At 45.2% G+C, this 25496-nt stretch overlaps 1 protein-coding gene across 1 annotated transcript in view; it reads left to right on the forward strand.

Annotated features, from left to right (window-relative positions):
• Nucleotides 1-25496, forward strand: part of Thada (THADA armadillo repeat containing) — a 307293-nt gene that overhangs the window by 238439 nt on the left and 43358 nt on the right. The window contains exon 30 of the mRNA XM_032908756.1: nucleotides 4654-4748. Coding sequence (XP_032764647.1) covers nucleotides 4654-4748 — 95 coding nt within the window. The remainder of the gene's footprint in view (nucleotides 1-4653; nucleotides 4749-25496) is intronic.

A 25496-nucleotide genomic window follows, 5' to 3' on the forward strand; every position in this document is an offset into this window, starting at 1 on the left:
TCTTTCCAGACCCTGGCATTCCTCCTGTTTCCTAGTGACTTCTGAGGAGATGTTTTCTGAATGAACAGGCCTTAGTGAAAACAGATCGGCAGCCTCTGGGATTCCGGCAGGGCTAAGAGAGGTAAATAATTTATCACAGGCTTCCCAAGGGCTCCTGCCATCCTCTGAACACTGAGCCATTGTGGATACGCCCTGCATCCATCTCTAACCCCCAGCTTCCAGGACAGAGGGCAGAAGGTATAATGGAGTTCAGAAATTTCCCAAGGCAAGGACGTACTCAGCAGGTTCTCTGCTGGGTGTTTGTAAAGAGACAAGTAAGTTTTACAAAGACTGGTGGAAGAAAAAAGCAAGGTTCTCAAAGAGCCTTCATTTTCACTCTTATATATAAACTTAGCCCTCATGCCTGACTCCTGCACCTTCTAACACTGTTCTGCTGGGCTGAGCCTGTCTGTTAGTTCCCGTCAAACACTGTAAATCTCCATTAGACTATGCCCATGCCAGGATTTTTTTTTCATTTGAATGTTTAAAAATAAAATCCCAGCCTCCCCCAAAACCGTGTGGCTTGTTTCCTGTCCAGCTGGCTTGCTGCTCCTTGGGGTTTTATTCTCCTCATCAAAGAGGCTTGACAGACCAAGAACAAACCTCTGGCTCACCCTGAACTCACGTATACTGCGTCCAAGTCAGAGTGAGTGAGAAGCCTGACAGAGAAAACCCAAGTCTCTGGCTCTACATGGGTCTGCTATGTGGCTATTCTGGAGGGTGGAGCCATGAATGGTGGGCTTCAGCCAGAATCATTCTCTGAAATCCTCAGAACCAGCATGGACTGTGTTGTGACCACAAGTCTCTGTTCATGGGAGCCCCCATAATTTTGATTGCAACAAGCTGGCCCAGAGTCTCAAACTCATGAAGAACCAGAGTGGTCTGTCTCTGCAGAGTCTCAGGGAGCAGTGCATTCGGCAGCCAGTGTGTGCTTAGGAAATATGCAGGGTTCTGTTCATTGAGGAATGTTTACAAGGATGTTAACTGCTGCATGCAGCATTTGGGAAGTCCAGGCTGGAGATCACTGCAAGTTCAAGGCCAGCCTGGGCTACATACTGAACCTTGACTTTAAAAAAAAAAATCAGTAGGTTTTACAGTAGCAGGGACCTATATTCTCTATATTTGGGAGGTAGAAGCAGGAGAATCAGAAGTTCAAAAACATCCTCTGACATACAGGAAGTTGAAGGGCAGCCTGAGCTATATGACAACATCATCATCATCATCGTCATCATCATCATATAAAAGACATTAGCCTAGCTAAAAATATCATTGGAAAAACCTAGTATTCACTGAGTCTTAAAAGCAAACCAGTTTCCCACAACCTTGTCCAGAAAACATTGAGGCAAGAGGCTGTGACCGCAAGGCCACAGAGTATGTGGTAGCCAGCAATAACTTAGGACATTAAGATCACTCATTTGAAGCAAAGTATTTGCTTTCCCACACATGCCTAGTTCTTATGATCCAACAGTTTACATGTGTTGTCATATTTCAAAGTGCCCTCTGATCAACTTGTCCATCTGAATTCTTCCCTTCTTACCCTGCCCATACTTACTCATGAGGACTGAGACCATAGCTCAGTGGTAGGTCACTTGCCTCTCATGCTTGACATCCAAGGCTCAATTCCCAGTAACGCCTCAAAAGACAATACAAAATAAAACAGTGTAGAGACATCCTTATAGATTGTATATATTTTTCCTCTTAATTCCTTGGGTCTTATCTACGGCTCTCTGTTGTCCCTGTGGTACTAGGCAGACTTTTCAGAGGCCTAATGCCATTCTTTTTTTTTTTTTTTTTTTCTCCATCTTTATTAAATTGGGTATTTCTTATTTACATTTCTTTTTTTTTTTTTTTTTTTTTTTTTTTTTCTGTTGTCCGAACCCTGGGCCTTGCGTTTTGTAGTCAAGTGCTCTACCACTGTGCTAAATCCCCAACCCCTCTTATTTACATTTCAATTGTTATTACCTTTCCCGGTTTCCAGGCCAACATCCCCCTAACCCTTCCCCCTTCCCTTCTATATGGGTGTTCCCCTCCCCATCCTCCCACCCAACAATCCCGTTCACTGGGGGTTCAGTCTTGGCAGGACCAAGGGCTTCCCCTTCCACTGGTGCCCTTACTACCTAATGCCATTCTTTTTGTCTATTCTCCCCGGCCCAGCACAAAGCTCCTGGGGACATTCTCTCAGCCCTGTAGTCCATTGAGTTTCTGTCCAAGGCTGGCTGCTTGTTTTCTGACTTTGCTCCCTGAGTAGTCTTTTGGCAGGATAGATCCCAGCTGTTAACACTGATGAGACTGTGGAAGGGAGGGAGGGAGGGAGGGAGGGAAAGAAGGAAGGAAGGAAGGAAGGAAGGAAGGAGGGATGGATAACAGTAAGGGATTGTGACTGGGAAATGGAGGAAAACAAGATAAAGGCAAAGATGGGCAAGACTGGGAAAGAAAGACAAGGGTCTGGGGTAGTGCTTGGTTACATGGTAGAGGGCTTGCCTTCCAAGTGTAAGGGTATGAATTCAGACCCCAGAACCTATGTAAAAGCCAGACAAGGCAGGGCGTGCATGTAATCCCAGTGTTGTGGAAGCAGAGACAAGACAGTCCTTACGACTTGCTAGCTAGATGGTCTAGCCCAGGTTCACACTCAAAACACAAAGGGATGGCTCAGGGGGTAAAGATTATTGTACGAGCCTGGTCACTTGTGCTTTAATTACCAGAACCACAGAAGTGTAAGAAACAACAACAAAAAACCTCTACATAGTTGTCCTCTGACCTCATCGTGTATACTGTGGCTTGTGTGCACAGCACACACATGAGCAACACACACACACACAATAATTTTTTTTAATTTTTTAAGAGATAGGGGAACTGGAGAGATGGCTGGGTGGGTAACAGCACTTGCTGCCAAGGCTGATGGCCTGAGTTAGATATCTGGAACCCAGGAGGTGGAAAGAGAGAGACAAATTATGTCTCATCACCCCCATATCATGCAGACACAATACTTATAAATTGAAAATGAAAGTATAGATGTAGTTGAGAAAGATGCCTGACAATAACCTTTTCTGCACATATATGTAGATTACAGGTGTACACCACCATACATGATAAAGGTGCTTTTTCATGTTAGAGTGTGTCAGCCGAAGGATGTGTGCAGTTGAGGATGAAGGTGGAGGCAGGCTGTAGGGAAGCAGTAGAACTGTGCGTGTACAAGGATGGGAAGGTCAGGTTCAAACTCCCCCAGCCATAGCACTGTGCCATCCAGATCCTAGGTTAGAAGTAGAAGAGGACAGGGTTAAACCCTCCTGAGAGGTCTCTTCCTGACAGACCTTGGATGCCATTTCCAGTTCACTCTGACACCTTAATTAGTGCTCCAGAGACTCACAGGGAGAAGAAGGTCAGTGCTGTCACAGAGCAGCAGTCTGCCCAGGTCACAAGATAACAAGTGGCAGAAGCTACGTATCAGACCCCACTGTGCGTACTGATTTACCAAAGGTGCCCGGTCCTCAGCACGCCAAATCTGGGCCTATACAGTCTTATTCTGAACTGCGACTCAGAGCCAGGACTCTTCAAGCACCGTTCTAAAATGAAGATCTAAGCTGCTTACCTATAGATCTGCCTGACAGAGCCAAGGTTAAATGAGCCAGTCATTGAAAAAAGAAAAACATCTCATTTATTAGGAGGGCCCTAGCTCCAGTGTGTGTTGATCTGTTGTTCAGTGACTGTTGTTTGTAGGGGTCATTTTGTTAAATACGTGAACTTCATAACCAGAGACTGCCAGCAGTGAACCCATTTTCTCCAGCTAAGAGGACAGCACTGCATTTCATGTGCTTTCTCCGTGTTCTCAAGTCGGTAGGATAGACATTGAGGTCTTAGGTTATCTGGAACATAGCAGGACAGAGTTTTGTCTGCTGGGCCCTCACACGGACTGTGGTGATTGGAGTAAGAAGGGCCCAGAAGCTCTTATATTTGAATGCCTAGTCATTTGAGGAGGATTAGAACTATTAGGAGATGTAGCTTTGTTGAAGTAGGTGTGACCTTGTGGAGAAAGTACGTCACTGGAGGTGGACTTTGAGGTTTTAAAAGCCCACACAGGGCCCTGATCAGGATGCTGTGGTCTAATACACTACCCTGCCATGACCATAATGAACTAAGCCTCAGAAACTGTACGTAAGCCTCCAATTAAAAGCTTTGTTTAGGGCTGGAGAGATGGCTCAGTGGGTAAGAGTGACTGCTCTTCCAGAGGTCCTGAGTTTAATTCCCAGCAACCACATGGTGGCTCACAACCATCTGTAAAGGGATCTGATGGCGGCTTCTGGTGTGTCTGAAGACAGCTACAGTGTACTCACATAGAATAAATAAAAATAAATCTTTTAAAAAAGTTTTCCTCTGTAAGAGTTGCCTTGGTCATGGTGTCTCTTCACAGCGATGGAACAGTGACTAAGACACAAACCTAGCCTCTGTCACAGGCTCGTGGACTCGCTTTGTTACAGATTGCTGATTTCCTTCCTACCCACATACTCAATCATTTTTAGTATAATATAGCTGCCTGATTACATGCCTAATAGAAAAAACCCATTTCTCTCTTTCCTAAGGCCCTGGCAATTTACTCTTTATTCTTTACTTTTCTAGGCAAAATCCATGCTTGGTAACCAGAGCTGTGTATATTGATGTTCTCTTCCTGCTGACTCACTGCCTGGACAGACCCGAGGAAGGGAAGCAGACAGGTATGACTGGCAGTTCTACCTGGGAACATTGCAGGTAGAGTCTTAGGCAGCGCTCCAGCACACCCACTCGCCCACAGCTAAGTGTGTGAGACTGACCAGTGGAATCTATAAGGCTCTTTCCTAGAAGTCGCAAGGAAATCTGCCCTTGTTTGCTTGGAATTTTACCATCAAATATGTTCTATTGGTCATCCAGAAAATAGTGTGAACTCAACTCGGATACCCTCCGTGTTCTCAAGACCTTTTGCTGTTCTGTGCTTTTCTTTGAAAATGGCATCATTTTTTGTAGTGGTTCATCTTGTTCCATGCTGTAGAGATAGCTGAACTGGCTCATTTATCGTTGGATATTTAAGTCCCTGTTCTCAATCCACCCTTCACCAGTTCCGCTAAGAGTTCCTCCCTCAGGCTCTGACTTCATACATGGCTCTAATTATAGATCCACATATAATTGTTCTGTATGATTCACAAAGTGAATGAAGGAGAGAAAGACATCCCAAATAAAAATAATTTGATATGTTCATATAAGAGGTCTCAGGAAGTGCAGTACATGAGTTCCAGGCCACAGACTGAAATGGACAATGAGCCTGTAACTGGTTAAAGCCTCTCCTGATTGTCCTGTCTAAGGATGCTGTACATGCAAAGTCAGCTTCTGGGTCCAAGCTTGACCACGAGCTGCTACCGTCAATAAATCTGTTCAGACTGTCAAAGTCCAACTCGTCCATATGGAGCTCTGTTCCCAAATTCAGACCGATTGAAAGTACTCTGTGGGAAGGGCATTGAAACCGCCTCTCTCAGATTAATGTGTATTATTAGCCCACAAAGTCCCTGTGGCCACGCAGAGGTAATCGGAACACATCCTCTCCACATCCAGTAGTATAAGATCGTGCTGCTTTATGGGAAACATATACAGGTTTAGCCAGGCCTGTGTCCCATACCTGTAATCTCAGCACTGGAGAGGTAGAGACAGTAGGATCAGGGAGGGGTTCAGGGCTATCCTCAGCTACTCATTGAGTTGTAAGCCAACTTAGGAAACATCCTATCTCAAAAAAAAAAAAAAGAAAAGAAAAAAATCTAACGGCACCTTTCATCTCAACATAGTTATAGCTATTGTCCCACCTATAATCTTGAGGCTATCCAGGTTTGTATAATAAAATATAGGTCATTCTAGCAATAAGGAGCCTCTGTGTGGCATGTACTTGAGTTTACCATTGAGTTAACTGGGTCCATAAATTATAGAAAGAACAAAAATCAGACGCTAACAAATAAGCTTTTACCTTCTGTATCTTCCCCCCAAATTCCAATCTATATCGGCAGATGTATCTGAAAGGTTTGCTCACCAATCTCGTCACCAGGACACCAGCAAAATTGTGTGTTTGATTGAAATTGTTGGTCTGCTGGGTTCTATTCATAGGGAACCCTGCCCCCAAACTCAAGCCACCTTAAAGTGCTTTGCAGGGGCCAAGGACATGTGAAACCACCTCACCAGATGAGCATGATGTTTAGACTGTTATAAAAGGGTCGGTCATTGGAGTGCACCTTTGCTTCCGACTTCCTTCCCATCCTTTGTTTATGAACTCCAGGAAGATGGCTTTGAGGATTTTTTAATCATTCTGTCCTCCAAATTCTTACCATCAATAAGAGCATGTGCCCCAGTTAAATGTCATCACACACTGTCTTCAGTATCTCACTGGCACATGAGCAAGACTTGGTGGGAACACAGCATTCTCCTCTTTCTCTAGTGTGACAGCCATAGCTCTAAATGTGTTGTACTTACAGTGACCAGGGAGGCAGAAACTAGCCCAGGTGGCATTTGAGCATTTGATAGATGAGCTACTCTAAATTGAGATGTTCTGTAGGTATAAAATGTGTTTCAGATTTCATAGAATTCCAGCACTGGAGAGGCTAAGACAAATTTAAGGCTAGCCTGGGCTATATATCACAGTGCTGGAAGCAGAGAACCAACCTCCGAAAGTTGTCTTCTGGCCTTCATAGACTTGTCATGGCACACTTATGCCCACACACACAACTAAGTAAGTAAGTAAAATAGAGTTCAAATGTTAAAGCGAAAGGTTTTTCCAAAAAATTTTATACTGATTATCTGTTGGAAAGGTAATATTTTGTCATCATTAAATTTTTAAAGTTATTATTAAAATCAATTTTATGAGTATCTTCCACATACCCAGCATGTGCAAAGGCCCTGAGGTCAGTCCCAGTAACCACAAGACAAGTCAAGTATAATGACTCACAGCTGTAATTGAGTTCAAGGAAACCAAAACTAGAGAGTTGCTGTGGTTTAAGTCCAGCCTGGTCTACATAGCAAATTCTAGACCAGCCAAGGCTGTATACTAAGACCTTGTTTCAAAAGAAAACAAGAAAAAAAAAGTGTATTTACTACTAAAATAGGAACGGAAGGGAAGTAAGGAAGAAAAACAAAGCTGTCCCTGAGTGCATGTGCGTAACTTTATCATGGAGTCATGCAAAGAGGGAAGGCAGGAGTCAAAAGATTTAAATTCCATACATAAGCCACAAGAGACATGATGTCTGTGTATATGACACACCCCTGCGTGCGTGCGTGCGTGCGTGCGTGTGCGCGTGTGTGTGTGTGTGTGTAACAGTAATAGTAAATTCCTTCCTGGGTCTCTAAAACTAACCAAATATCAAACAAAACAGTGAGTAGAATGGATAGCGTTCTCTAGGGTAAAAGCAATGACCTTGCAGTAGGGAATCTGCTTTTGTATTCATGAATTGTTTCCAGCTCCAGTGGCATCTGAGCACTGGGTAAACCTGTCACCAGAGTGGTCCCTTACTAGACTGAGCAGAAACATTCAATGTGTCTCAGGAGCCTGTCATTGTAAGCCATTGGAGGGATGAAGCAGGACTTGAGTTCTTTGTAGCTAAGCACTGAGGTATAGTAGGCCTCGTGGAACGGGGTAGTTATTAACAATTCAAATAGTCTATTTGTTGTCAGGATACAGTCGTACTGGATGTGGTGCACACATTCGTAATCCCAGTACTTGGGAGGTGGAGGCAGGAGGGTCAGGAGTTCAAGGTTATCCTCAGCTATATAATAAGTGTGAAGCTACCCTGACCTACACAGACCCTGTCTCAAGCCCTCCTCCCAAAAGGTATAACCTTACTTAATTTGTCAATCTGAGGTGAATTGATGTCCTGAATCAAATGTGTTGTTTATAAATGTGCACATGATTATGACCATGTGTATTATGTGCCTGCAATGTCATCTCACAGAGCTCAAGCGTGCACCACATAGCCTGAGCCCAGGCTTGACTCTTACTTCTGCCCACCCGCCTGCCTGCCTGCCTGCCTGCCTTTCTACCTACCTTCCTTCCTTTCTTTCTTCCTTCCTTCCCATTCTTTCTTCTTTCCTTCTTTTCTTTCATTCTTTTTTTTTCTGTGACCTTAGCATATGCTTAACTTCTTTGAGACTCTTTCTCAATTATAGGTGAGAATCATGAAAGAGTCCATGGGGCCAGCAAGCTGGTTTACCCTAGTAGCCAGAGGTCCATTTCCAGGACTGACATGATGGAAGGAGAGCACTGGTTCCCCAGCATTAGATTAGGTTACCTCTAACCTCCTGTGGGGTGCTGTGCACCCATAAATAAATGTAGTAAAGTTCAAAAAAATAATTCAATGAATTTTTTCAAAGAACCTATATCTCAGAGTAGTCGGCAGTTATACATGTAAGCTCCGTGCAGACCACATCCATTTAGAGCACAAGCGTCACGTAGCACAGTGTGTGCTCAGTGTGTACTGTGGGGCTTCACGATGTACATCATGTCCTCCTCACCTGGAGACTTGCTGCCAGCCTGCTCCCTGCAGCCTGGCGTGGCTGTGACCGTCCCTCACACTCCTGGCTTTCCTCCCAGTGTTTCCATTTAGGAAAGAAGAAATGCTTGTATACCTGCTTAGGCCATCAGAAAGCTTCGTGGTCACTGCTGTCTTCACCACCTGACGGCTGTGGACAGACGCTTTCCTTCCTTTTGTATTCATGAGAGGTGCGGGTGGCAGACACATACACCGGAAGCTGCGAAGCTGCACGCTGGCTGAGCCTTGAGCTAAGAAGGAACACAGCAGGCACTGTAGGAGGCAGGCACTGTAGGAGGCACTTTCCTTTCTCCTGGGGACGTGGGCTTCGGAGAGAAGGCACAGTCAGATTTTGGCAAAAAGCAGGGATTCAGAAGAAGATGAACAAAGAAAAGGTGGATTTTACAGACAGAAAGGGAATGTATACCACCTTCAAAGAATTGGGGTGTTTGGAATTTGGGGTTCAAAGCTAAACAAGTGTTACTAGAAGTGATGCTGCTAAGTCAGAAACAGTCACACAGAGCCCCATAGGCCAAAATACAAGGAGCCTAAATTTGACTGTAGAAGCAAAGGAAGTGATATCATGTTATAAAACAGTATAATTATGTTGGCTTTAAAACAACATGGCCTCTCTTTGTATTTTCTAGATTCTCAACACCTTTAAGGAGCCAAGTTCTTATAAAAAAAATATATAACTGAAGATTTTTGGGGTGGTGCATTTTAAAAATGTTTTGTTTTACTCGTGTGTGTGTTTATCGTATTTGGTGTGCACACGTCAGTACTCTCATACCGCAGCACACAATGGTCAGAAGACCGCTTTCCAGCTTTGGCTCTCCCCTTCCACCACTTGGACTCTGAGGGTGGAGCTAGGTCATCAGGCTTGGTGGGAGGGACCTCTGCCTGCCGAGGCCGTCTTGCCAGACTGCATGTCCTTTCTGTGGAAGCAGGGTCTCACTAAGTAGTCCTGACAAACCTAGAGCTTGTTCATCAGGCTGAACTTTAAATCACAGAGATCTGCCTGCCTCTGCCTCCTGAGTGCCGTAATTACAAGTGAATTTAATGAGTCCAGCATTACAAAAATGCATTCACAGACTAAAAGGGTTATCATACTAACAGAAAATGGAGGACCAGACCAGAATGAAAGGTAGCCATGCTAAAAAATAACTCAGAGGGTTTAGGTGAGTGGAATTGTGGGAGACTTCTTCCTCTATTTCCATTTTAATAATTTTATACCACACCTCAGTTTTATTCCTGTGTATGAACATACATTTTTATTACATTTTTTGTGAGTGTGTGTGTGTGTGTGTGTGTGTGTGTGTGTGTGTGTGTGTGTAGTTAGTTCTCTTCTGTCTTATGGGTTCTGGAGATTAAACGACACCAGGCTTGAGAGCAAGCGCCTTCACTTTTTGCACCACCTTGCTTGTCTCGTTCACTTACATAGTAAATGTATTGATAACTGGGAGTAATCCAGAAATAAATGAATCACTAGTTTTAGGTAGATTTGGGTTAGGTTTTGCATGAAAGATGCTCTGCCCTTCCCTCTCACACTGTATTCTGTCAGTGGCATTGAAAGGCCGGTTTTTAACTCTGAAATCAGCCTTACAAGTACCTTGCAGGTCTGGGGACATGATGAGAAAACCCAGGAGAAAGGCAGAGACCACTGGAGAGCCTGCCCTAGTGACATGCTTCGTGTGTGTCAGGTGTTATCTTAGTTCTTCTAGATCATTCTGTTATTTCACTCATTAACTGCATTTTAAAATCCAAATCTGGGATTGTGCTTGGTTTTAAAGTGATTTAAACCCACGAGAACACGGAGTCCTCTGTATTCTTTTTTCCTTCCCTGTCGTCATTGCATACATCAGTCTCCTTCAGGAAGGAAGGAAAATTAGTCTCAGCTGCAGCTGAGAGACAGTGAAAGTCTAGAAGCCCAGAGGCCAAGGTACAGGCCTGTGCAATGTGTGCAAGGGCAGAGCTTCAGTTCTCATCTAAAATCTAACCTAAGGTACTTGTTCTCGGCAGTAAATTTCCAGTAAAATACCTATTTGCTAAGACAGTTCTCTGGTGCTTGCTAAACACTTACCCCGTTTGCTCTGAGAGGGAGCCTGTTTGCCTGCAGACCCACCCATAGATTTGTTTGTATTCCTCACAGCTACTGTTTGTTTACCACTACTTAAATAAGTGTCATTCTCTCTCTCTCTCTCTCTCTCTCTCTCTCTCTCTCTCTCTCTCTCTCTCTCTCTCTCTCTCTCTGCCTCTCCTTCCCTTTCTTCCTCCCCTCTCTTTTTGGTGAGTTCATGAGTGGGCTTTTTCTTTCTAGGTTCCCTTTATGAATGTTGTCGTTGCCTTTCTTTTTGAAACAGTCTCATGCAGCCCAGGCTGGCTTCAAACTCAGTATGTAGCCAAGGGTGACCTTGAGCCAGCATGGTTTTATGACTTGAGCCAGCATGGTTTTATGACCTTGGGCCAGCATGGTTTTATGACCTTGAGCCAGCATGGATTTATGCCAGGCTCAAGACTGAACTCAGCCTCCTGCATGCTCCATCACCCAACCGTTTTACTTTGTGCCATCTGGTTGTGTGATTCTCACCCATTGTCTTCCAGTTTCCATTGCTGTGAAGAGACACCAAGACCCAGACAACCTAGCATGTGTGCAGGACACCTGTTCTACTCTCAGTTTTAGAAAACATTGTTTTTAGTTTCATCTTACTTGTCATGGTTAATGATGATTGCCAGCTTTTGTTGACTGCTAGCTCTGTGTCAAGAACTGTCCCCAGCATACCCTAGGAGTAGAGGAGGTCCTTCATTGTTCACACTGAGGCAGAGAAAACCATCTAGAGCCATGTGTGTGCTAAGACATTAGAGCCCGAGCTCTCCATCTCCACAAGTGGCTCGCTGACAGACGGCCATCAGCAACCCTGGAACAACCCTGCTAAACTACTCCAGGCCTCATTCCCTATGCTGCAGCTTCTAAATCAGTTTTTACAGTGTCTTTCCTAGGAGAGGGTGGAACAATCTTAGACTAGAGCTGGGACTCAAGTATATTGCTAGAAAGAAAGCACTTGCCAATCTGGGTGAGACCTGCCCTTTTTACCTGCGAAAATACTTAGGGCCACCATACCAACACTTTCTAGTAGCAGGCTGCTGGGGACTGCATGTGTTTTGTTAGTTGGAATTTATAGGTCAGATCATATCACTCTACCAAGTACAATAAACACTCTTTCAGCTGGAATCTTAATTTATAATTATTACTATTTTCCTTCTAGATGCCCTAAAAATGACCAGCTCACCAAGGTGAATCAGAATCCTAACTTCTAACTGCTAAGCAGTGTGCTTTCTACGTCATAGTTGGCTAAGCACACAGGCCACACTGTAATAAGCTCGGATTTGTAGACTAGAAGCTGGGTGATACCAGCCCTCTCTCTAGTCAGCCTAGGTGCGATGGGTGGTCAAATGGTGAAGTCTGCGCGACATGTTCAGCAATGCTCTTGTTTTTATTGCTTAGAATGTGAACACTATGCATGATGTAAAGGAATACAGTCCATGATTTTTATGACCTATGAGCTTCCTTTACTTCATTCCTAGGAAATACAGTTGAACAGTTGCATAGAATAAAAACATCAGCAACCTACAAGCACATGCTTTGGTTAGCCAGTTTAATCAGGTTAGATATAACCAGTTCCATCTGAGCAAATTGAGCATGATTTGTACTGTCCCTCAGCTCTGTGCTTTTAGTAGCGTGCAGGCAGACCTGTCTAATGTGACACAGCTGGTGTGATTCTCTTGACTGGAGTGAGAGAGGAGGGGGAGTTGAGAACAGGCTTTAGAGGCTTCTGGGGACTTTTGACTTGTGAGCCTGCACCTATGACATTTCGAGGAGATTGTTCGGGCTTTGCCATCTGTACATTAGTTGGTTTTCTGCAGACGCTGGACTCTGGTCTGAACCATTGCTTTCCCAGAGAGCAATGGACTCTGACATTAAGCAGGTAGTTTCCCTCTGCAGAGTGGATGAGCACCGTGTACAGAGGCCACTCGAAGAACTGCAGTCTCTTATTGTCTAGTCGGTAGGAAGATGGAGACTCTCCCAGCAGTGACTGGCTCAGCCATGCACTGGTCACTGCAAAGGATCCAACTGATATAACAGTGATCCAAATTAAGGATGGTAATGTGTGACACTTGGACTGGTTGTCTGTGTCTGTGACAGAACCATGTCCTGAAACTTTCTGATTTGCACTCCTACCCCAGAGAAAAAACTGTTCAAATGTGCAGAATGATCTCTTACATGTTCCTGCCTCTCCCCTCTCCAGCCCTCATCACCAGGCATTCGAAACTCATTGACCTGGCTGTTAAATTGCAGTTCACATACCTTTTCCAAGTCTGTCCGGGATGTTTCGCATAAATGGAGAGCATTCCCTTGTGGCTTTTCATGTCCCGCTGTTTCACACAGTGCTTTTGAGTTTCATCCATGTTGCAGCCTAAAGGTGCACTCTCTTCTTTTTATAGCTAGAGAACATTCCAGTGTCAGCATCACTGTTTTAGTCATTGTCAACTAATGACATTTGCTTTGCTCCTACAGTTGCTCTCTTGTAAATAACATTGCTACACATATTCATGTGCACAGTTATTTGGGGTCCCCGTCTGCTCAGCTACAGGGCTCTGCTGCTGCTCAGGGAGACCAAACAAGGGAAGTGACTGTGCTTACCCCATGCTATTGCAGGGCTGGCGTTGGGCTTCCATTTGGTTACCGTGGCTGCCATGGCTGGGAGCGCAGAGAGGCCTTCTGTGGGAGATTAGACGGAGGCTCTATAGGCAAAGACCTTCTCCATGGCTCCCCATGGCAGATCCGATGAAAGGAGCAGTCCATGGCTTTAAGGTGTTTACTGTCATGGTGGAAAGTGGATGAGTAAAATCACACCTCCCTTCTCAGAGTGGGCCTGGGATTAAATACCTTATGTAGAGAGAAGTAGCTTCATGGGCTAAGCCTCCAGGCCTTTAGCTACCTCATTATAATGGAGATCTGTCTTGAGCCTGTGTGATGACAGGTCATGTCCTCTACAAGTGGAGGGGCTTGGGGGTTACCCTTATGTGACTGATGGCCACAAATCAATGGAGGACTGTGGCTAGTGACGGGGGTGGGGCATGGGGGGGGTGCTTTCTGGCAACAGGCGAAGCTCCTACCATCCCTTCAGGATCACTGGGGTTTCTAGTCTTAGCTCAACAAGGAACCAGGCTGCCTTTCATGGTTCTTCTGAATAAATTGTACATAGGAATAGAGAAAAGAGAAGGGAGGGAAGGGGAGAGCAAGGATAGGACGGGAGGGAGGACTGGATATCAGCTTCTTGAGGAATTGATCCTGCCAGAAACACCTAAGGCTCCTAGTTCTCCCACTTCCTCTGCCTGAGTGCAGTTTCCTGCTGTGTGTGCAGTGACACTGGCTGTGCTGTGTGCAGTGGCACAGGCTTTGCTGTGTGTACAGTGACACTGGCTAAGCTGTGTGCAGTGGCACAGGCTTTGCTGTGTGTGCAGTGACACTGGCTGTGCTGTGTGCAGTGGCACAGGCTGTGATGTGTTTACAGTGACACTGGCTGTGCTGTGTGCAGTGGCACAGGCTGTGATGTGTCTACAGTGACACTGGCTATACTGTGTGCAGTGGCACAGGCTGTGCTGTGTGTACAGTGACACTGGCTAAGCTGTGTGCAGTGGCACAGGCTTTGCTGTGTGTACAGTGACACTGGCTGTGCTGTGTGCAGTGGCACAGGCTGTGATGTGTCTACAGTGACACTGGCTGTGCTGTGTGCAGTGGCACAGGCTGTGATGTGTCTACAGTGACACTGGCTAAGCTGTGTGCAGTGGCACAGGCTTTGCTGTGTGTGCAGTGACACTGGCTGTGCTGTGTGCAGTGGCACAGGCTTTGCTGTGTGTGCAGTGACACTGGCTATACTGTGTGTAGTGGTACAGGCTGTGCTGTGTGTACAGTGACAGTGGCTGTGCTAGGTTTGACTTCCCTCTGACTGGTGATATATCACCTTGCCTGATGTTCATTGGTCATTTGTCTCTAGAGAAATATCTGTTCAGACTTTTTGCCAAGTTTTAAAGGATGCATTGTTATGTATGTGTGTCTGTGTTTCTGTATGTACATGAGTCTCCACACAGACCAAAAGAGGTGATCACATTACCTGGAGCTGGAGTCATGGGTGGTTGGGAGCTGCCTGATGTGGGTGCTGAGCACAGAACTTGGGTTGTTTGGAAGAGCATCGTGTGCTCTTAAACATTTAGCTGTCTCTCCAGCCCTCCTCTGCCCACTTTAAAATTGGATTAATTATAATTTGTACTTGTAAAAATTATAATGTCCTTGATTTCAATCCCTTGTAAACGATACATATCTGCAACTTCCTGTTCTGAGAGGGGTTGTTTGTTTGTCCCTCTTCGTGATGGTGTCTAGACAGACGCACGTTTGTGTGTGAATAAAGTTGCTGCATTTACTTCCCCTCTGTTGCCGTGTATTTGATATCTTGTCTAAGACCTGGTTGCCTAACATCACAGAGATTTCACCCATGTTTTCTTCTGAAATCATCATAGTTTTATCCTCTAAATCTGTGTTCTACTTTGAGTTAATTTTTTAATTTGGTATGAGATACAGTACAACCACATCTTTTCCATGTGTATGTTTAAAAGATCCATTTCCTCACTGAATCACCTCTATTCCCTGTCAAAAGAAATCAACTGAGCATAGTCGATTTATGAGTTTCATTCTGTATTCTTGGTGGATGGGTGAGTGTGTGGGTGTGTGTGTGTGTGTGTGTGTGTGTGTGTGTGTGTGTGTGTGTTTCACATATGTATAGTGTGCCTATGAAGACCAGAGAAGAAATTGGTCTCCTGGAGCTGGACTCACAGGCAGTTGTGAAAGGCCTGACATAGTGCTAGGAACTGAATTCAGGATTTTTGGAAGAGCAGCTGGAGCTCTGGACTGCTGAGTCATCTCTCCTGCCCACCGCTGCTGCTGCTGCTGCTGCTGTTTCAAGACAGGGTTTCCTCTGTGTAACCTTGGCAGTCCAGGAACTCACAGAGATTAGACTGCCTCTGTCTCCCAAATGCTGGGGTTAAAGGCTTGGACCCTTCTTTTTGTTTCTTAATTCTATTCCATTGCTCTGTCTGCCTGGCCATCTACAGGACCACATTGTCTTGATTACCACTGCTATATAGTAACTTTGGAAATGCCAGTGAGTCCTCCAGCTTCTTTTTTCAAGACTGCTTTTGTCATTTAGATTTCCTGCATTTTCATATGAATTTTAGGTCAGTTTTATCAGTCTGTTAAAAGAATGGCAAACATCACTAACTGGAATTTGGTGTGGGTGGCATTAGTTCGTGGGTTGGTTTGAGGGGTGCTGTCACCATAGCAATAGTATTCTCAGATCCATGAGCTGAGCAGAGTCTCCAACTCGCACACTCAATGCCTCCCTAGTGTATGCAGAGCCCATGTTTGATAGCCAGGACTGTGTAAAACTGTTATGGTAGTACAGACCTGAAATCCTGTGGGCAGAGAGAGATGAAAGGGTCAGGGGTCATCTTCATGTACAGCGTAAGCCTGAAGCCATCCTGAGCTATATGAGACTCAGTTTCAAAAAAAAAGTCTCTACTTTTTGTTTTTGTTTGTTTTATTAGTGATAAAACACTATAGTCTATAGTTTTCAATATCCATACCATGTGTGTCTTTCATTACTCATCCTTTGTCCTACAACCTTTCTGAGTTCACACATTACCTTGGATGAGCATATCGGAATGTGGGAGATTCCTTAGGGTTTCTGTATCCAAGATTGTGTCATCTATAATAGAAATAGTTTTTACTTCATTTTCTGTCTGATGTCTTTTGTTTAATGCTTGCCTGATTCCTGGAGCTAGAATCCCTGGAACATTGTTAAAATTAGAGTGTCAGGAGTATGCAACCTGTCACCCTCCTGAGAGGCAAGCGCTCACACACAACTACTGAGCCTTATCCTGAGCACTAAAGCTTTATGACCTACGTCTCTGTAATTCCCATGCATGATGTGAGGTAAATGTCTCTAGCACTTTTTTTTTTTTTGTCTCTTGCGTACTTCCTCCCCTTTACATGTGTTAGATCGCCTGAAGTTTTCCTATAGGCACCCCACATTTTAGGGTTTTTCTTTGTTCTTTAATTTGCGTTCCATTTTTCACAGCTTTTATCTCTATGTCTTCAAATTAACTATTAACCAGTCTTTTCTGTTGTGCTGCCTCATCTGCTGTGCATTCTGTCCACTATGTCTTTATTTCAGACATTGCACCGTTTATCTCTAGAAGTTTCATTTGGATCTTTTACAGCTTCTGCATTTTTTTCTTCAGGTTCAGTTTTCTTCGACTCTTTACCATGAGTAGTATATTTAACATAATCTGTTTGCATGGCCCTGCTTCTCATTACATACCATTTCTGCATCTGTTTCTCCCTCGCATCTCACTCTCGGGCCAGGTTACGGTGGAGTACAGACGGTGTTGCCTGTGTGCTAAGGCGTTGGCCCTGGGTTGCTCATCCCCTTCAGCACAGTGTGGTTGCTTAGGTCACGTCCATCTTCTGAGGAGCAGTTTTAGCCTTGTCCTAGGAAGTTCCGTCTGAAGAGGAACATTTAGCTTAAAGCAGACGGCTCCCTGTTACATGTGTGACGTCCCCACACTATAAAGTCCCCACTCTGGACAGGAAAGCAAAACTGAGATGAAGCTTGGGCCTAAGGAATTATTCTGCCCACTGTGGCTTTTTTGTCCTCACTCTCCAAGCCCTCTAGGGTGTCTCTTTCTACATACAGAGGTGCAGCCACACCCCGCCACCCCTGACCTGCAGCTGTGCTGACCACCAGGGCCTCACTATGAGCACTTCCTCTCCAGAAATGCATCCACTGTCTGGATGAAGCCTGGCCCTCCCAGCCCTAATCTCACCATTCAACTTCAGTTCATCCGTGGGGACATGCCCTCCCCATATCAGTGTGCAAAAATGAGAATCGCATTGCCTTCACCAGCTCCTGGTTGCTTATGGCTGACCGTGATCCTTGCAGAGAACAGTGCAGATGCAAAATCACATCCTCTGGCTTATGTTGACACCTCTTAGTTCTTTCAGTTGTTCACCTATTAAAACGAAGGCAGTATCCTCAGGTCAGGTGGAGTCATAAGAAATTGTGAAAACCCAATAAAAACCATAAAGGGAAGAAAGCTAACGCCGTGAAGCATAGCTGTCTGGGAGTTAATTGACAGCAAAGAAGGGAAGTTACCACATGGAACAGAGCTTCTGCGCTGATGTGGGTGTCTTAACCCATTTTCTGTTGCTAGAAACATCATAGACAGGCTCACTTATAAAGAATAGATTTCTTTCACTCACTATTCTAAAAGTGAAAGGACGTAATGTCAGCATCTGCTTGGCATTGGGGAGGGCCTCCTGCAGTGTCATCCATGTGAGAGGGCAGCAGTGTTGAGAGCATCATCCTGGCTCAGCACCCCTCCCCGCCCCCTTTTATAAAGCACTGTTCTGGATCAGGGCCTCAGTCTTGAAGCTTTCTCTGATGCCCATCACCACCCAGTGTGTAAATTCCCACCCTTTTACTCCTCATCTGGAGTTTTGGTGGGCACATTCAAACCACAACCCTGGGTATGCTTCCTCCTAGGCTCACTCCTGTTGCTTCTCAGAAAGAAGCTCCTTAACGCCTCCCTCCACATTGCTTCCAGAGCCCAACAGATTCTGTTAGACTGGCCAGCTGGGAGCCCCTCCTTGCAGCACTCCCCCTTCTTGCAGTTTGCCAGAGGCCTCTTTGGTCTTAGATTCTTTTTCCTTTCTTTTCGTAATTTATTTATTTAATGTATGTGTGTATACCACAACTATCTTCAGACGCACCAGAAGAGGGCATCAGTGCTTGTGAGCCACCATGTGGTTGCTGGGAATTGAACTCAGGACCTCTGGAAGAGCAGTCAGTGCTCTTAACCACTGAACAGTCTCTCCTGCCCCCAGATTCTGTTTCTTAAAGTATATACTTCAGAGCTCAGGCCCAGTCTCCAGACTGTCTTATAACACTGACAAGGGGCTGAGATTGGTTAATCCCAGTCCCTCTCAATGGTGGCGAGGCAACAGAAATAGATAGGCCAAGGTGCTGAAAGGAGTCTGTCTGTCCAGGTGTAGTCCTCAGAGTGCTTTCATTGTATCTCCAGATGCCTGGAGACATCAGAGAAGCCTGAACTCCTTTGTGGGACAGGAGCTAAATCAAAGGGTGGCAGGTGCCAGGGTTTATGATGGTGCAAATCCCTTTCAAATCTTGCACTGCAGAGCAGTTCTTTGAAGAAGCAGAAGCTGTCTATGTTGGGAAATAAATGCAAGTTTGTGTCTTTTGTTCATCTGTGTTTATCTGCAATATTTCCTCATTGGATCCCTATGTTGGGCAAAGGCTGGGTAGGACAGAGCTGGAGGGAGGTAGTTAAAAATGTTGGTCCCTCCCGATATACTCATCCATTCTGGAATCTTCTCATTCACAAGTTAGAAGAGCTATGCTCATAGTTTATGGCTTAAGAAGGTGTTCTTCAAGTAGTGTACTTAGAAGACATCCTCCATCTGTCCCCTGCAGCACATAAGGATTCTTTGCTTAAACATACCTGCCTCTGAGCTGGCCCTGGTGCACAGGCCTGTAATGTGCCACTTGAAATGCAGGCAAGAGGATCTGAAGTTCAAGGTCGTCCTCAGCTGCATTGGGTTCCATGCCAGCCTACAACATGAATTTTGGGGGATGAGGGGGAGATCCATGATTCTGAGAACATTCTGACAACCAGAATATCCTAGTTAGGGTAACTATTGCTGCAATGGAACACCATAAGCAAAAGCAAGTTGGGGAAGAAAGGGTTTATTTGGCTTACACTCCTCATCACAGTCCATCATTGAAGGAAGTCAGGACAGGAACTCACACAAGGCAGGAACCTGGAGGCAGGATGCAGAGACCATGGAGGATGCTGCTTACTGGCTGGCTCTCCATGCTTGCTCAGCCTGCTTTCTTACAGAACCCAGGACCACCAGCCCAGGGATGGCCCCACCCACAATAGGTTGGGCTCTCCCATATCAATTACTAAATAAGAGAATGCCCTACAGGCTTGCCCATAGTCAGATCTCTTAGAGGTTTTTCTTAGTGGAGGTTCCCTTCTCTCAGATGACTTTAGCTTGTGTCAAGTAGATATGAAACTGTCCAGCACACAGGGGAAAGGGAATATTATTAGAGGGCTATATAAGTGATCTCTGTGGGGATCTCTGTGTTCATCTTGGAAGGGTGTCAGAGAACTAGAAACAATATCTAGCAAGAAAGAGCGAGCCAAGACCAGCTCAGGGAAGGCCTGTGTCAGGTCCTCTCCCAGGTTCTTCTCCATGTTTGTAACCGGAAGGGCCTCTGGGGTCAGGATTATAGCTTACTGAGAAAGGCAGAGGATTAAACAGAAGAGTGGAATTTCCCTTTGATAAGGAGAACCCAAAAATTAATGAATCAGTTGATTTTGTTGTTGTAGTTCCTATGGTTTCCTTTTCTGTACAAGTATTTTTTTAAACTGAGAAATTGCATAAGAAGACATTAACATTCACAGAGTACAGATTATCAGCTGATTACTTTTAGACCCATTCATTGGCCATTTCAGCTAGAGCTTCACTTGGCTCAGACTGTAGAGCTCACTGACCTGAGAGGTGGGACACCTCACTCACATTGAGACTTCTAGGCCCCTCCTTTGAGGAATGCTGGAAGAAAGTTGGGGATGACTGTGTCTGCACACTTGGCAGGAGGGGCCTTGTGTATTCCAGGATGCCGTGAACACACCCCGCAACCAAGTGACCTCCACCTCTCCAGTGCTGGGATTACAGGAGTGCATGACCTCACCTATGTTGATGCCTCTATGCAGGTGAGGGCTGACACAAGTTAAAGCAGGGCCTGTGATTGGGCAGTGAAAAAGTAAGGAGGGTACAGAGGTTTGAAGGCAGGAAAGAAAGGAAAAGAAGAGGAGGAACCAAGATGGAGGCAGAAAAGGTTGACCCGGATCCATGTGGCCTTAAATGGCCACAGGTAGTTATGAATATTTCTTAAGGGATGGATTTTTATAGGACAATTTGTCTTTTCTAGGTGGGCAGTTTATATCATTATCAATTGGTTGTGAGTTTATCATGTGGACGTTTTGTGGAATGAGAATTTAAGATATAAATCTGACTGATAAATTACAAGATATTGAGTTATGATTTTAACAGGTTACTGGGAGTTGTGACTATAACTACAGGGGGTGGATGCTGGGAATATGAGCAGAGTCCGAATCAAGAGAGTTGCAAGAGAGTGGCTGCTGCCAGGCTCAGAGAGGAGCCAGCAGCAGCGTTGGGTGGAGATTGGGAGCTTAGCAGGTGAGACATTTTGCTGACGGAGATGAAAATACCCTGTAGATACCATGTGGCCCACTGGAGCCAGCTAGCAAGGGTTGATAGAATCGTTTATTATTTACCTCAACACAACTAGTATATATGGACTGGAAATCCAACTCAGGAACTTATACATGGCAGGCAAACACTCTAAACAGAGCCATATCCCCAGCCAATCTGCAAACTTGTATTGACCTAGCAGCATGAGAGAATTCAGAGTTTTGCAGAATAGGAAGACAAATTCAATTTGAGATGAGGGAGCAACACATACAGAGACAAGTAGAATAAGAGCCTCTGAAGTTCAGTGGCAGGAAGCCCCCGAAGTAAGTGACACAGTGAGTCTCATCGGGATCTGCTTGTCTACTCGCTGGCCTTTTCCTCTCTGGAGGAGATTCCTTTCCCATTCATGCCTGTGATTGCTGCTTGTCAGTGGCTGCTAAGACTGCACTGTAACCATCTCTGGCAGCACCAAGGAAACATCACTCCAGGCCTGCACAGCTTTTCCTTCTTACCCTCTGTCTGTCGGACAGTTCAGCACAGGACTGTTGGGCTACTTTAAGTGACATCACAGTGAAGACTAGGAACTGTACGTGCTTTGAGCTCTGAGGCTGAGAACTAGATCAAGAGATTGGCTTCCAATGAGGGGACACTGCAGAAGCAGACACCATTCTGACACCGAGAAGAACATATAGCCTCAAATGGGCTAAGATAAAGGGCATGTGGCCCTGACACTCTATAGCGTCAGCAGTACCTAGGAATTTTCTAGAAAACATGCTGGCAGGATCTTACTGGATCAGACACTCTGGAGTGAGCAGCTAAAATTTGAGGTGTTAGTTTTCTGAGAACATTGGACCTATCTCTTTTAATTGTTTGTGTTCTCATTTATTCATTCTCATTTTCTCTTTTATCCCTGTCCTTCCTTCGCTCTCTTCCTCCCTTTTCCCTTCCCCAAATTGAATTATCTTTATATTGTAACCTCATCATATCCATAGTCATGTGGCAGTGATATCAGCCACAGTTTTTCCTTGTTCAACTAATGTGAATCTTTGATTTGGGTTTGGGTGGGGGGTGAACCCAGCCCCTCATAAATACTAGATAAATGTGTGTGTGTGCGTGCGCATATGCCATATCCACACACACATTTTAGGCAGGTTGTTGCCATGTAGCCTGGGCTGACTTTGAACTCATGATCTTCTTGACTCAGCCCTCCCTAGAGTTGAGATTACAAGTGCGTATTACCACATTCAGCTTTATACTGACTTTAAAAGAAGCTTTAAGCCAGGTGCAATGATACACAGCTGTAATCCCAGCTACTTGAGGAACTGAAGGAGTTGGCCTCAAGGCCAACCTGGAAAACACCCATCACAAGGGCATTCTCATAAACATCTCCGAGTGGCTCAGACTGTGCGATGGTCTACAACTGAAGATGAGCTCTTCCTCCCAAACCTGCCTAGGCTGCTGCTGCTAAGTCTTCCTTCAGCAGCATGGCTGGTATCAGCGCCCTGACTTGGCCAGTTAGAAGTGGCAGATTTGAGACTCTAAGCTGACTTTAGGCACCATTGTTCTGGGTGAGAGGTAATACTGAAGTCCAGCCTAGGAACCGAGACCTACGCAGACAGTGCACCTGAGCTCACCAGGATGAATGGCTGCTGACACAGACATGACTCACGGGGTGAGGACTCATTTATTCCACCTTGAGAAATACATGCTCAAGAGAGGTGACCTTTGCAGATGGACTGACCACCCATAGGCAGCTTATCTCAGCTTCCCCCTGAGCTGCCATTCCCAGTGCAGGTCCTGGTGATGCTCTACCAGGCCTTGGTGCAGTGAAATCATAGCAAGATGACACCGTGGCACACTTCTTACAAACCAAATTGTTTCCATTTCCCTTAGTTATGGTGTTATAGCCTGGTGCTCCAGAACCCAGTGAGGAATGAAGGGGCCTCTAGGAGAATCAGGAGGCTGGAGGGAGGAGTGTGCAATTTTTTAACATGAGCAACTGCAGAGATAACACAGAATTCCTTTCCTACAGTAGTTCTCAGCTCAGGGAGTGTGTGAAAATCATCGGGGAGCTTTTTAAAGTGACCCAGGTCACTACCTTTGGTGCTTCCACACCCACTACAGCACTCACCCCAGGGGGTTTCCCAACACGATCTCTCTGACAAAGTGTGTCTTGGGATAGCAAATTCAGTTCAAAGCCTATTTTAACATATGGTACTTACATTATTGATTTTGTGGGTGCCTTTTGACAGCAAGGCACAAAAACCTGACAGTAACTTCCTGGTCTGAAAGGCAACAGCTTTCTCTAGCGGGCACTGACTTTTCTGTTTGTCATCTAAAATTTGATTGGGTTTTGCCTCAGGAAGTCATGTTCTCACTGAAAGGACCAAGTCCTTGTTGGATTGGCCCACTGTATTTGTATGAGGGTCAGATGGCGTACGCAACCCAATTTTGCATGGGACTTTTCCAGTCTTCCCTGTTGGGAAGTCTTCACATGTTCCCAGCAATATGGCCTGCCCAGTCACTCATGAGTGAGGCATTGTCTCAATTGTGGTCCTTCTTCCCAGTGACTATGTTAGATTGACATGAGACTGACCAGCTCATTACCTATCATTTCATTGGTGACTTGGGGCAGTGATTTGACTCTGTCTTGACTCATCTGTAAAAAAGGAATGATAATAGTGGTGCGGCCTTATTCATGAGTTGTTAAATGGGTAGAGGAACAGCCAATAGTGTCAGTTTTTTAGTAATTTTAATTTATAATGCACACAATATTCAAAAGGCAACTGTAAAAAGTCTCAAGTGTCTACTGTCCTAAAATTGCTAGTGGATCAATCATAGGAGCCATAGTACATGTTATGTATCATGTACTGTTTTGTCATTATAAAATGTGTGCTATTTAATAGAGAGTTTTCCTTGTCAAGTTTGAATCTGTGTGTGTTCCAAAGTACTCAGTGAATCAACTCCATGGATGACCAGGTATCTGTACACAAGGGACCTTCAAACATGTCCCCCTCCCAAGACCCCAGAGAAAGCAAGCTGATTCTGTGTGTCCCACTCTGTAGTCCAGGAGACCATATACTGTATCTGGACATCCCCTACGCAAAAATATTATACAAGATGGTCCAAGCAGTTCTGGGTTTTAATACATTTGTGTTTATTGGTTTGGAATGGTTTTCTGAAATAGGATCTTTCTATGTAGCCTAGGCTGGCCTGAACCTTGCTGTCCTCCTGCCTCAGCCTCCAGCCTGCCGGGATCATAGCCAAGTACTACCAGCATGGCTCTTATGACATTTTTTAAGATTGATTATTTCATGCATAGGAATGTTTTTTTTTTCTTTTTTTTTTTTTTTGGGGCTGGGGACCGAACCCAGGGCCTTGCGCTTCCTAGGCAAGCCCCTACCACTGAGCTAAATCCCCAACCCCAGGAATGTTTTTCTTACATGTAAGTATGTGCACCACATAAGTGCCTGGTGCCCTTGAAGGTCAGAAGAGAGTGGGTCTCCTGGAACTGAAATTGTGAGCCACCATGTATGTAGACCTGGGTCCTCTGCACGAGCTGCAGTGTGTGCTCTTACTCTCTAAGCCATCTCATTAATGCCGTTTTAAGGATCGGATCTCTGAGCCATGTTTCTGACTTCTGTTCACTGAAATGTTGTCCTTATAGTGCAGTGTGTGAAGAGGGCAGGATTATCCCTGGCAGTTTACTAAAGGATAGTTCTGCCTTACTTCACGTGCACCCAAAGCCAGTTCGTGTCTGACCAACCCCTCTATTCTTCATTCCTGGATGTACTGAGAATACACTTGAATAGACCTTCTCTTCCATCTTCACAACTAAAAAGCAGAGCATAAAACTTAAAAGGTAGAGAAGGTCTAGTAGGAATTAAACCAACAAAAAGAACAAGCTGATGTAAGTCAAGGCGGCTCCCCTCGCAGTGGTCATAGAAGAGAGCGTGGTTTCTACTAACTCTGTGTATCAGGGTCCAACAGTAAGGCCAGTAGCCTGGTGTCCACAGCGAGAGAGGTTAGTGGCCCTGCTGCATGGGTGATGCAGGACACAAGACAATCCTGTGCTCCCGGTTAGGAGAGGGTGCGATCTTCCTGTAGCAGTACAGCTGGGACAGGAAGGGGAGCCCCTTGTGATGGGAAGGAAGTAGAGATTTCCATCTGCAGAAAACGAGAGAGTAAAATAACAGTGTTCACAGGCCTATAGGGTTACCATGGAAAGGGAAGAATTAGGCCAGTGAGTGGAGTCCTAGAAAAACCCGTGTGACAGTTGTACTAACAGTGAAGTGTGCTGCTGTCTTGAGAGCTTCAAGTCACTGCAGGATCCACTCCAGAGCCTCTGGTGCATTACCAAGGACCCAAGTCCTACAGAAAGTCTGGACTTTTCCCCTGGGCACTTCTGGGGCTTTCCAGTTAGGGCCACTGGGTCTACATTTGTGAGTGTCCAGGAGAGGTGCAGAAGCTCATTTTCTAAGGCAGTTCCCATTCTCCTGTAGCCTTTTCTGGAA

Source organism: Rattus rattus, chromosome 7, assembly GCF_011064425.1.
Source record: "Rattus rattus isolate New Zealand chromosome 7, Rrattus_CSIRO_v1, whole genome shotgun sequence".
Classification (NCBI taxonomy): Eukaryota; Metazoa; Chordata; class Mammalia; order Rodentia; family Muridae; genus Rattus; species Rattus rattus.